Source organism: Anser anser, assembly GCF_964211835.1.
Source record: "Anser anser genome assembly, chromosome: 20".
Lineage (NCBI taxonomy): Eukaryota > Metazoa > Chordata > Aves > Anseriformes > Anatidae > Anser > Anser anser.
In genome coordinates, this window is record NC_139741.1 from 6,860,983 (window position 1) to 6,870,328 (window position 9,346).

Below are 9,346 nucleotides of genomic sequence, written 5' to 3' on the forward strand. Positions count from 1 at the left end.
AAACGTAACCTTCAATTTCTTAAAAAATACCGCCTGCTACATTATTAAAAATGCCAGCTTATACTGCACCTGTCATTTCCCATCCAGTTGAAACAGAGAACTAAAAAAGCATTTTGCAAATCCAGTAAGTTCTTCACCGGTACCATAATGGGGTCAGAAAGCAGAGAAACCTGCCGTCGGTTCCTCCTCTGCTCTCAAAGAGCTCCCCAAAACCCGGGTCCGAGGCCTCCCACGCTACCCACGCTCTGTGTCAGAGAGGAGAAGGCGACATAAAGAGCTCAAACAAAACACCCAAACAAAACATTTTTATGCCTCGGGAAGTTAAACATTACCTCGAACGTATCTTAATCAAAAAATCATAGAGCCAGAACATCCCTACCGACACGTTAATATTACACTTATCTCTGCAGCACCCAGGCAAGCCTGGCTACCCTCGCTATGTTGGGAAACACACGGAACTCCAGCGCGACAGCTCATTTATCACGCCGCTGTAACATCGAGCACATTCGTCCTCAGCTGTTTGGCCAAGCCCCTGATCCGTAAAGGCTCAGACTGCCGAGGACTTGTGTTTATTAACCTGCAATCAAACGGAATCTGCTGGTAAGGAACCGATCGGGCCATACGTCAACGCTCTCGGCAGGAAGCACCTTGACCGGCTTACAGGAACAGGCTGTTCCACACGGCAGCCGGCTACTTTTATTTTCTGAGCTCCTTTTGCCTTCTGCAGCGCTTCGCACAGCTCTCGCCCTGCCGCACGCCCTCGCTTTTGACACAGAAGCGAGGCACAGCTCCTCCTCAGGAGGATAACTCGTTCCCACCAAGGAGGCATCGCCTCAGGTGTGCTTCCACCATACCAAGCCAGCACCCCAACCACCACCAGACGCGGGGAGACCGCAGTTTCAAAAAAGAGCTGTAGGAAAGCTCCGCGCTTATCCCCAGCTGCTCGGCTTCCATCTGAAACCCTCACAGCCCCTCTGGGGGGGGCGGAAACAGGAGCAGAGCGCTGCCAAACGCCTCCTCCCGAGCAGCAGAGGCTGGAGCCGGCCCCCCGCAGCCTCCCCTCTTCCCCCGACCCTCAGCAGCCCCCCAGCTCCCCCCCCCGATCTCCCCTTACCCGGCGGGGCAGCACCCCCCGGGTTCCCTCCGGCCCTCGCCGCCTCCTCACCTGCCCCGTCCCGCCGCGGGCACTGGGCCGGGCCAGGCCGCGGCTCCGCCCCGGGCCCTGCGCTCCGTGAGGCGGCGGCGGCGGCGCTATGGCAACTGCCCCCCGCCGCGGCCGCCATGGCGCGGCCGGCCCGGCCCGCCCCCGGGTGGCGCCGAGGCTCCGCTGGCGCCCTCAGGAGGCTGAGGCGGGGCAGCGCCGCCCTCAAGGACCCCGGTTCGAGACCCCGGCCCGGCACCTGGCCTCGGGGTTTATTCAGGGGGGTGTTTGGATGTGTCGTGGCCCGGTTTGAAGCTCGCTGCCCGAGCGGTCAGCAGCTCCTTAGGGATTAAATTAGTTTCAACTTTGCTGTGTAAATTTAAGGCAAATCAGCGCCAGGAGGGAGTTGAGGTTTTCCAGGGTTGGTACCTGATCGCCGTAACCTCCACCCGCCCACTACCAGGGTCCCCCCAGCCGGGTGATAACCGGCACGCACCGCCAGAAATTCAGGGCCTCACCGTCACCTCACACGCACAGCCCGCCCCCCGCCGCCCCCCCGACCTACCCCGTCCTTCCCCAGAAGGGCACGAAGCTCCAGCAGCTGCCTCCAGCCGACTGCCAAGGAGAGAAAATCCTCCCCGGGGTCACAGCGGTGCCCGAAAGCTTCAGAGGAGCGCAGCCCACACGCTTCGCCGCCTTCCCCTGTCCCCTCCGGATCACCATCCCCTTTGAATCACCGTCCCATGACCGTGACCGAGTTTCTGCTGTCACTTCCCGGGGACCGGAGCGTGGCCCCCGAAGACGCAGGCCGGGCGCGCGGCTGGCTCCAGGCCGAGGCTGACGCAGGGCCCGAGGCGAGCCGGTCGCCTCCACCACCTCCTGCGAGTTCGGGGAAGGAGGCAGAGGGAAAACCCCTCTGGTTTACGTGTAACCGAAGATGTTTGTTTGGCTTTTCCCCTGCCCCGCGCTCCCCCGCGAGCACTTTGCTTTCCCTGCAGAAGAGGAACCTCAGGCAGAGAGAGAAAATTGTAGCATAGAGGTTATGGCTGAAATGTTTGCATGTTTGTTCATGGCTTCAAGGGATGTAACGGGCCAGGTTTTCTGCTTGTAAGGACCAGCACGAGCCTCCCACAGACAGGAAAAACACACTGCTCCTCACCCCTGCCAGCCCGGCTGCAGCTCCCTGGGGATAACCAGCCCCGCTCATCTCCCAAGCCTGGAAATCCCAGAAATGCAAATAAATGGCTTCAAAATACAACTGTTTTCACTGCCATTAGTTTAATAAGAATGCCCTGCCGAGTCCGAGCCACCACAGCCTGCATCAGCTCACTTACTGAAGGTTTCTTACACTCCTCTTGAGCACAAGGAGGATGAGGATCTAGAAATCTGGAGTCAAGAGAGGCCACGCTCCAACCCAGCTTCTCATCTCCTCCCCAGCTCTGCACAAGCCCCAGGAGGTTGCCCAGAGCAGGAAGCGAGCAGCACAGCAGTGCCCCAGAAATACTGGCGGCTCCCTTGAGGGCCCTGCTGTTGCTGTGGGGTCAGATCAAGCACGCGATCGCATCCCTTCTGATCAACAGCCCTTCCCACCCCACTCCTGCTAGGGACTAATCAGAAATTTGAAGTCCAAAAGAAGTTAGCATTAACTGATTTCCAGCTCCTGAATACCACAGCAGTGTGCAACGCCTTTTTTAATTTCTCAACCAAAACCACCACGGGCTGCCTGAGGAAGAGCTCCAGGACCAGAGGACAGCAAGTGATGGGGGGAATGAAGCTGCTGTGACAAGCCGCAGGTCGGCACAGGGACGTGCCAGCTGGTCCCAAGCCAGCAGCTGAGGACAGGGCAGCTCTGCTGGCTGCAGACAAAACCTGCAGAGGAGGGGACCCGTTTGCCGTGCTGCCCACAAGGCCCAGCCACCGCAGCCTGAATGTGCTGAGCAAGGTCTCCAGAGAACCCCACGCACATTTTCTCCCAGGTGCAGGAGAACAGGAGCTGCTTGGTGTTGGTCCTTCCTGGGGCTGCAGGACTCAGATGGGCTGAATGTAAAACATTCAACATTTGTATGTTTTTTTTGCAGCTCTCCTGGACCATGACATTTGCTTTTCCGTCCACATCAGAGCCCCTCTGTGGGTGTCGCTGGGCTCGGCTCCTGCACGTCACTATTTCCAATATCCAGCTCCACCTGCATCCCTGTCGGCTGCAAGGAGAAACAGAGAGGAGCTTAACCTCGCTGTGCTGGGACAAAGGGCAAGCCTGCACATCACTCCATCACCTGCCCCAGAGCCAATATCCCCAGATCCATCCCCTTGAGGACTTTTCTGCCCTCATTTTAACTGGGTCTGCTGAACACAGAGACAAATAGAGGATGCAATTTAGTAAAGAAAGATGTCCCCAGATGCACTATTACTCTCGTTTAGCACATCCCGGATGCATGTCGCTGCCCAGCGCACCACCGCATCCAAAGCCGTTTGGATCAGGAGGCAGAGAGGGCTCAGAGCCAGGGGGCTGAGGCAGCGCTGCCCCGTGCACAGGCAGGATCAGGCCAGAGTCACCTCTGCAGGTGTCTGAGCTGGTTCCGCAGCATCCCGAGAGCAAGATGAGCACGAGGAACAAGGTGACCTAGATTGCAAGCAGTGCCTCTCATTTAACACACCTATAAATACGAGCTCAGGCTGCAGGGAGCAGGTGCTCTCGTCTTCCATAGCATGCAGCCGGGCTGCATCTGCTCCTCTCCTGTTGCACTGGGTCCCCCCATGGGGCCTGATCCTGCCCTACCCCATAAGGAGCCTCCCTCTGCTCTGAGTCCAGGTCCGAGTCACTTCTCCATCGCAGAGGTGTGGGCCGGGCAGGAGTCTCACCTGCCGTGGTGACTTTGCCAAGGAAGCGCTGCGCCGCGTGGTGGCCTCCTCCCAGGCGGCTCCTTTGCTCTCCAGCAGTACCCGGGTGCTGGGCACAAAACTCCAGGAGCGGCCAAGGGCTGGCTTCAGCAGGCCGGTGCTGCTGTCCCTTGTCACCTGGTTAGTCACCTGCCACACAGACACACTCATCGCACCCAGGGAAAAGTGGTGCCACTCAGTGGAACACCAGAGATCGCCAGGAGATGGCCAAGCTGCTACTTCTGTGAAGTTTCTCTCTTCTTCCTGCGCTCTCCTCCTTAGCATGACCGTGCCATCCCCTTGAAACACAGACCATGCAGCTGCACCAGATACGTACTCGGACATGGGCGCACTCCTATCTGTAAGCTGCAGCAGCTCCTGGCACTAAAGCCACACAGAAGTTTAGTTTGGAACTTCCAAGTGTCCCTGAAGACATTTTGTCCTCCCTCGTTGCTAATCAGAGCAAAGGGCAGGACTGTCTCAATGCCTTCCCATGCCAGGTTCAGCATGCCACCACGTTCTGTTGTGGTTTTTCCAATTCAAACACATTATTTGTGGTCACTGCAACCTGCCTGGGAGCATCAAAGCAAACGCAATTGCTTGGCCAAGAGCTGGGGGAAGAACACAGCAAGGCCCTTCCCAGTCCCCAGCTCCGTGCAATGCAGTGCCCTGCAATTCCTCCATGGAAACTAAGTACGAGGTTACTTAAGAAGCTAGCCAGCCTCTTAAATAAATGGTGCGTAATCAAAACTAAATACAAACAGCCTTTTGGTCTGTCTGTACTTAACACTACCTTGCTCAATCAAGTGAATTACTTGTTGGCTGAGGACAGCAACAAAAGCAGGCAGCAAAGCAGCCCTGTCCTTGCTCCACACTTGCTGAAACAAAACATCCACAGGCTGCAGGGGCAGAGCTATGTGGGGAGCAGAGCACTGAGGGACAGCTTCCTGCTCAGCTGGGAATGGGGTTCCCCCTCACAAGTGCTCCAAAACCTCTCCTGGGCTCCTTGCTGTGGCACATGAAGGACAAGGCGCAGCAACACTCACCACCACCGCAAGGCTGAACTCCTTGGCCAGCATCTTCAGCTCCCTGGCCAGCTGCATCATGATGGCCAAGCCTGGAGGAGGACAAGGCATGGGGCTGCTGGGGGTTCCAACCAAAACACAAGGAACAGCCCCCAAGGTGCACCCTGAAGGCAGGTGACACCTAGATTTGTGGGAGCCCTGCGTACGGTGCTGAAGGGCACCTTCACCCCATTTCCAGCACCCCACTGTACCCTTTGCACCCACAGATCCCTGCTGTACACCAGCACCACACAGGGACCTCTGCTGGGAGCCCAGGCAAATGGATTTGGCATGGACAGACCAAACCCTGAGCTGTCCCACTTCTTTGTCTTCCACCTGAGGCCAAAAAAAGCCCTGCAAAAGCACCAGAAGCTCCAGACAAACTTGGCCAGGCTGATTTAGCAGGCACAGGACCCCTCTTTCCAGCTCACAGCTTCATTTTCCATGGCTGTGAGGGGAACCGCTGTGATAGCACTGGCTGCTATCGAAGTGTGAGATGCTCCGGAAGGTGTCTGAGGGTCTCCTCAGCATCTCAGCCAGCAGAAAGCCCCTCAACTCCTGATCTTTGAGCCTATGTGGCAAAAAGAGCCTACAAGGAGCTTTACAAACTATGCTAGCTACCGCAATACGACACCAAAAGCAGAGGTTTTACTCGTTAAGCAAACAGCTCAGTGCATCCCCTGTCTCCCAGCAATGTTTCAGACCACTTGCCTGCATGGCCACAGCTAGCTCAGCAAGGTTTCAGACCACTTGCCTGCATGGCCACAGCTAGCTTGAAGCTTTGCAAATAATGCTGCAGACTCCCACTTTATCCAGTTGCAAAAGACAAGCCAGGAGCAGCCACACTCTCATCAGCCCTGCCCCAACCCCAGGCACAGCACGCACTGGAGGACGATGCTCTTCTGGAAGAGCCTTGCACCCGCAGCATTTTGCCATCAGCCTCGGGCCCCAACGAAGCGTCTCACCCTCTGACTGCCTGCCGCCCAGCAGCGGGTGGATCACAGCCGAGACCGAGTCGATCACCACCGTCTTGAGAGGTCCCGTGCAGCTCACCGCCTGCAGGAAAAAAGCACCCCGCGCAATGCCAAGCAACATTTTTGAAAGTCCCGTGGCTGCAGGGAGGATGTCCCCAGGACGGGGTGAGCTGGTGTCGCTTGTCAAGGAGAGGGACCTGGAGCCAGGCTCCTACCTGCTGGGAGAGGCGGTCCCGCACCTCCTGCAGGGCACTCAGCATTTCATAGACGTCGAACACGCGGGCCACCTGGATCCGCTGCAGAGCCTCCAGCTGTGACAAAGCAGTGTCACCGACAGCCTCCCCAAGAAAAAACAAAGTGGCCTCAGGAGGAAGAGTTTGGACCCAGAAGAGCCCATGGGGACACAGACAACAGCTGAGCCACCTCTGGGGCTGTCGGCACGCAAGAGCCAAGGCAGTTTTAGCACAAGTGGTGGAGGCTCCACAGAACTTGCCTGCTCTTCCTCATCCTCTGCCTGGGCCTGAAGCATCTGGTAGAGGCGGGAGGCGGTGAACCCCCCCGTGGAGTCCAGGAACACGACGTGCTGCTTGAGGCCGAGGGACACGCTGGCCGCGATGCTGAGGCACACCTGGAGAGGCAGGGATGTGGCGTTAGCCAGCATCCCCCAAAGGACAAGGGGAGCCCTCGGGGTCCCCTGACCTTGGTGGCAGCCCCAGAGCCACCAGGGCTGGCCAGAAGCTTGATCCAAACCTCCTGCTGGGGCTGCCTTGTGCTCTAGGAGAGGCTGGAGACCACTGGAGATGCAACCAGCATCTGAGCACCATCTGTTTCACTCAGTGCCTTATTTTTCCTCACACCCAAGGAAAAACGACAAGAGCAACTATTGCCAGTGACAAAATCCCTCTGATGGCCTCAGCCTGAGAGCCACCAGGACTGCCAAGCAGCTCTCCCCCTTTGAGAAGTCCCTCCGCTCCCTTAGCCAAGGGCTCTCGGTTCGGGGCAGGGGATGCTTCGCGTGCCTGAAGGCACCATGTCCCCCCCACTGCCCCTCTCACCTCCTCCGTCCCGCTCACCTGCGTCTTCCCGCTGCCCGGCGCGCCCATCAGCTCCGTCACTTCCCCCGTGTACAGCCCCGAGTCCAGCAGCTGGTCCAGGCTGCGGGTGCAACACAAGGTGGGACCATCAATGTGCTCCCCGCCAGAAAGGCGGGGATATGGGAAGCTGCAGCGCCCAGACACCCGCCCCTACGGCCCCCTTCCCAAACGCAGACACACGCCTCGGGCTCTGCTCCTTCCCTCCCACCCCCGGCCCTCTCCGCACCGCGGGCTGCAGCAGATCTGCAGTGTGGTGGGGGCAAGGGGCCCGCCCCGGGCTGGAGAGGAGCTGTGGGTCTGGGAGCCACGTCTGAATGCCCAGGGGTTTCTCTGCATCCTCCCTGCTACAGCCCAGCAAGGAGACCGGGGAAGGAGAGAAATAAGAGCAGGGAATAGAGAGCAACTCATTCCCATGCCCAATGTTGGACTTCACGACTCCAAAGCCCTCCCAGATCCACAGCCCTCTTCCCTGGAGCCCTCAAGGCAAAGGCTGGAAAGGCTGAAGGCGGTGTGTTGCCCAGCCGAAAAGTGAGATGTGCGAACACTTCCCCAAACATGTGCAGGCTCTTGCACGGACAACATCAGCATCGTTCCCTCCAGGGACAGACACCAGCTGACTTTGCAGCCACAGGACAAAAAAACCTCCTCTCTCCTCTCAAAGCCAGAGCCAGGTGGCAGCTGCTTGGGATGGTTTGGACACCACTGAGCCCTTTCAGGGCATCACCGCCCCACAACCAGGGCAACCACGGCCTTCCCCCGGCGCTGTCCCCACCTGGGGCTCCCGGTGGGCAGGATGGCCGTGGAGTTCTTGAGCTCCTCGTAGAGGTCTGCCCCGTTGGCAGGGAAGGCCGAGAACTGGGCCAGCAGCACACGTCTCACCGCAACCAGCGCCTGGCGGGCAGAGAGACACCTGTAAAAGGGACTGGGGAAGTTCGGGGCCACCGATGATCGCTGTGGGCTCCCCCCAGGAAAAGCCCATCCGAGCAGTGAGCCGAGCTCTGAGCTCCCCAGCTGAAATGCCGGGACGTGGGGGCACCCCGTTACCTTGTAGGACAGGGAGCACTTCTGGGAGACATCCTCCAGGTCTGACGACACAAAGTCCACCACTGCAAACAGCACGAGGGACGAGGAGCTGGAGGCCAAGCCCGGACAGACCACGACCACAGCAGGCGGCTCCCACATGGGGACAGAGCGCGGTGCCCCCGGGAGGTGCCGGGGCCGACCTTCCCCACCCCGATCCCCCCCCATTTTACCCGTCCTGATGCTGTTCGCCCGGAGGACCTGGATCATCTCTTCGGTGAGGCCGGGGCAGAGGCCGGCCCGCAGGACCACCATGTCCCCGGACCCCCGGGACGGGGCGCGGAGCCCTGCGGAGGAGACGGAGCGTGGGTCAGGCGCCAGCCTCCCGTGGGACCCCGCAGCCTCCCCACGGCGAGGCCCACGCCGGGGAGGCACCACAGAGGCCTCGTCCCACGATGTGGGCGATGGCGGATTTCATTTATCCCCTAATTTATCACCAGACAGCCCCCAGACCCTGCCAGGCTGAGGCCGGGAGCCTCACCCACGCGGGGCTGCGCCCCTCGGGAGCACGCCGTGCCCTGCTCCTGCCTCCCTCCCGGGGGGGCCCCCAGGCACCACAGGGGCTGAGCCCCAGCCCCGCTCAGCCCCCCCAGCACCCCACGGACCCCCGGCTCCCCACGGACCCCCGGCTCCCCCCGGCTCCCTTCCTGCTTCCTGCGGAAGGGCCGGCCCCGCTCCGCACCCCCCCTAGCGGCAGCCCCCCGCCGGCCGCCGTGGGCGAGGGGTCTCGCGTGGGGGGGTCCCTGGGGCCTGCTGGGCAATGGGAGCCTCCCCCCCCCCCCCCCCGGGCTGCTGGCACCTAGGGGTGCTCTGGGGCCCTACAACAGCTGGTGGTGATGGTGGCGATGCTGATGGTGATGGAGGTGGCGGCTGTGTTAGGGGTTGGGGTGCAGGTAAATTTTAAAGTGGAAAAATAGAAATGAGCCGAAGGGCTCGGGAAGTGAGGGGGCTAGTGAAGCCTTACGGAGCTCCCCGTGCTCCCAGGCAGGGGTTTTTGTCCCTTTTATCAAAGGAGGGTGCTGCGTCCAGGGCCACCTCCAGGTGCCAGCGGGGTGCCCGGCAGCCGGGGGGGTCCCACGGTCTCCCTGCAGAGCTGCTGGGGCACCCCCCTTGCTC

The 9,346-nt window shown here is 60.0% G+C and overlaps 2 protein-coding genes across 18 annotated transcripts in view; both read right to left on the reverse strand.

The window, feature by feature from the left end:
• The window catches only part of RFFL (ring finger and FYVE like domain containing E3 ubiquitin protein ligase), a 33,074-nt gene extending 30,812 nt beyond the window's left edge, over positions 1–2,262 (reverse strand). Inside the window, exon 1 of one of the 10 annotated variants that reach the window (XM_083806641.1) lies at positions 1,707–2,262. Coding sequence is in view for 5 of the 10 variants with exons in the window: in XM_083806651.1 (XP_083662777.1) it covers positions 1,115–1,283 (169 nt within the window). In the remaining 5 variants the exon portion in view is untranslated. Of the gene's footprint in view, positions 1–69; positions 309–577; positions 716–832; positions 969–1,114; positions 1,631–1,706 lie in introns of those variants that run through there. The other 9 variants (XM_083806651.1, XM_083806648.1, XM_083806640.1 and 6 more) reach the window with 9 other exon arrangements.
• A 140-nt stretch (positions 2,263–2,402) lies between these two features.
• On the reverse strand, positions 2,403–9,328 carry RAD51D (RAD51 paralog D). Of its 8 annotated transcripts, none has more exons than XR_014574314.1 (11): positions 8,404–8,702; positions 8,195–8,256; positions 7,923–8,041; positions 7,130–7,211; positions 6,550–6,684; positions 6,272–6,367; positions 6,048–6,138; positions 5,065–5,135; positions 4,001–4,168; positions 3,106–3,339; positions 2,403–3,010 (listed from the first exon to the last, which is right to left on the reverse strand). XR_014574314.1 is itself a non-coding variant. In XM_083806663.1 (11 exons), exons 2-11 carry the CDS (start codon positions 8,483–8,485, stop codon positions 3,256–3,258), a joined length of 1,017 nt encoding a protein of 338 aa, XP_083662789.1. In that variant the 5' UTR covers positions 8,486–8,517; positions 9,195–9,328; the 3' UTR covers positions 2,814–3,255. The 8 variants fall into 8 exon arrangements, 7 of the variants coding, with proteins under 7 accessions (XP_083662789.1, XP_083662783.1, XP_083662786.1 ...); XM_083806663.1 differs by adding an exon at positions 9,195–9,328 and having other exon boundaries at positions 2,814–3,339; positions 6,272–6,394; positions 8,404–8,517; XM_083806657.1 differs by adding an exon at positions 8,854–8,967 and having other exon boundaries at positions 2,814–3,339; positions 6,272–6,394; positions 8,404–8,517.
• Positions 9,329–9,346: the final 18 nt, after the last annotated feature.

What these genes read in the sequence shown, in the direction of transcription:
- RAD51D (XM_083806663.1), bottom strand. Translation starts at nt 8,485, where the DNA reads ATGGTGGTCCTGCGGGCCGGCCTCTGCCCCGGCCTCACCGAAGAGATG. An exon ending in GGCGAACAGCATCAGGACGG is followed by an intron (nt 8,257 to 8,403) that starts GTAAAATGGGGG and finishes TGCTGTTTGCAG; the next exon opens with TGGTGGACTTTGTGTCGTCA. An exon ending in AGTTCAGCCTTGCGGTGGTG is followed by an intron (nt 4,169 to 5,064) that starts GTGAGTGTTGCT and finishes TCTGTGTGGCAG; the next exon opens with GTGACTAACCAGGTGACAAG.